General features: G+C 46.0%; 1 protein-coding gene across 1 annotated transcript in view; it reads left to right on the forward strand.

The window, feature by feature from the left end:
* Positions 1-2,500, forward strand: part of iqcb1 (IQ motif containing B1) — a gene marked incomplete at both ends in the record, with an annotated part of 53,137 nt that overhangs the window by 7,784 nt on the left and 42,853 nt on the right. The window contains one exon of the mRNA XM_083638312.1: positions 2,223-2,343. Within this exon, the coding sequence (XP_083494438.1) occupies positions 2,223-2,343 (121 nt within the window). The remainder of the gene's footprint in view (positions 1-2,222; positions 2,344-2,500) is intronic.

Raw genomic sequence — 2,500 nt, forward strand, 5'->3', positions numbered from 1 at the left:
AATGGCTGGCTCACACTACAGGATTTTCGGGCCGATTTATGCAGCCTGTCCCGATCATATCAAACATGTTTGATATTTAGGACTGAAAATCTGCGCGAATACATCATCCTGCTGCTGCGCAAGACTCCCGTCATTATCGTTAATTGACGCGGCTCATTTGATGCGCTGCACTGCAGGCGGAGCACAGAACCATGTAGCCTATTTGGGGGAAAATGTCACTAATTTATATCACAATGAATGACCAATGATTAAAAAGTTGTTATATCGTAGTTTTGAGCCCTGCGAGTCAGAGGCTGTCCTACCTGTCTATCGAGCAGTGTGGGGAAAAAAAGGCATTGCTGCTGCGGGAAGCAATCCAGTCTATCCAAACTTTTGCCGATCTCATCATGGCATGCAGCAGGGGAATATATTTTGGTAGCCCATGTGTTTGTGTTCTGTACAGACAATAGAGTCGCGTTGTTTACACGCATGCTAACTACCGTGAGATTAATTTGTTTGGCGAGACGGGCATGAAATGAGGGAAAAGAGAGAGAGAGGTGAGGTGAGGGCGAGCGCTTTGGTCACTGCTGGAACCCCAAAAACGATCGATCTGCTTAGTAGGTGAATTTACTTCTATGAAATGTGTTGTATAAATAAAGTTGGCTTTCCTTGAATGCAATTCATGCAACACTTCGCTGCCAGAAAATCGGCAGATGCACCTCCGCAGCGGAGCCTGTTTTGGCAAGTCCGCCCACCATGCGAGTGCACCACCTATCCTCCCTGCTCAGCGGAGAAGGAGGGAAGTATTGTTGTTGAATGAATTCGTTCATCATACAGTAGCCAGGCTACACTAACCTATGAAAATATTAATTTGGGCTAGGAGGAGCTGGAAATCCCTGCGCTCGCCTTTCAATCCGGGAGCAGGGGATTTCACCTGAAAGTACAGAGCAGCACGGGGATGTGGCCGTGCTGCTTGGCTCTGTGTGAAAGCAATTTCTGTGGCGAGGCGGCTGCCTTTACGGGACTCCTAAACGGCTATTTTTGCGCGATCTGTGTATGAAAGAGCCTTTTGATGCACATGCGCAGTACCCATCATCCAGTGCTTCTCCACAGAAAAAATGTCTAGCCGTCCTCATACTACATCCAAAGTGTACAATAATGTGAAGTGCAAAATCTGCTAAATAAGCTGAACTCGCTTATCAGGGCAGCACGAGTATGATGCACGAGCATCTCAAAAGGACACTCCTCCCACCACGGAGGAGGAGGAGGAGGGGGGTGGGGCACGCAGGGCACTACAGCATACAACCATTGACAGTACACACAGACCCAGGCAGCAGCAGGCTTGATGCATAGAGAGCAAACAAGCTAGAATAGGCTATCTGATGCCCACCAGCAGTAAATCAAGACCAGCAAGAAGGTGTAGGGTCTGCGCACGCAGGGGCCAGCGCTGCTGGTTGCAGCTAAAACATATTATTTGGCCAAACAAAATTCCTTTGTTTTCACTCTTTTATTGAAGGAAATTATTTTTGAGGTGTCATTACATCAGAAAATATTAGCTTCAGAGTCAATGATGTGCTCGAAATGTTTAATTTCACAAAAGGCTCATTATCTCAGCTTCTAGAAAAAAATTGCTGTTTTTCGTTAAATCAAGCTATCTTTTCCGGCTCATAACTAAAGAACGGAAAATGGGATCAATAAACTTTTTTTTGCAGATGATAGAAGAGAGTCTCATCGTTCTTTGTGCGTGTTCGGTGTTTACATAGTAATATCACACAATATTCTGTGGGCCTCGAGAAATCACTGAAAAACGCTCTGAAACTCTGGCACTGGGAGCGTCCGTTCTCCAAAAGTGGCTGGCACTCAATGAGTTAATGATACAAAGTGGGTTGATTATTCCTTTACTGTCATCTACGTATATTCAATTAACTACATGATGTGGATGGCATCAAAGGTGGTAGAATCCTTGAACGTTTTTCGAAAAGTCATTGAATCTTGTAATTGTTACAGTAAATCTTCTGTCGATAACCTTCTACGGAATGTAACCAAACGTCTTCTTGCTCAGTTTGACGCTGCAGTGTTGGCAGGACGGTTAGCTCACCTCCCAGAAGCTCACGTTTAACCGCTGGAGGCTGACAGTGGGGCCATCAATGAATGACTTTTTAAATAACACAAAGACAATTATTTCAGACAATCATTCAACACCTTCATGCTGTCGGTCTGTCTGTCTGTCTGTCTGTCTGTAGCTCATGCTGTGTGGGGGTGGAGCCTGGCCAACACTCCGAGGCGTTTCATAGGCTGTTGCTGCCGTCGCTCATGGACGCTCTTCTGTCATTGGCCAGTCAGCTGGCGAGAGGAGCAGGAGAGGTGAGACCTACTGAGACCTGCCTTAAGCTTAATTTATACTTATTAGAAAGTGTCGCTCAGCACATGGTCGCAGACGAAAAATAAAGTGTCGCTCATGTTGCTGCATTTATACTTCTCTCCACGGCGCAACGGTCACGTGACGCTAGAGACAGAGGGA

Source organism: Poromitra crassiceps (assembly GCF_964638095.1).
Source record: "Poromitra crassiceps genome assembly, chromosome: 6".
Taxonomy (NCBI): Eukaryota; Metazoa; Chordata; class Actinopteri; order Beryciformes; family Melamphaidae; genus Poromitra; species Poromitra crassiceps.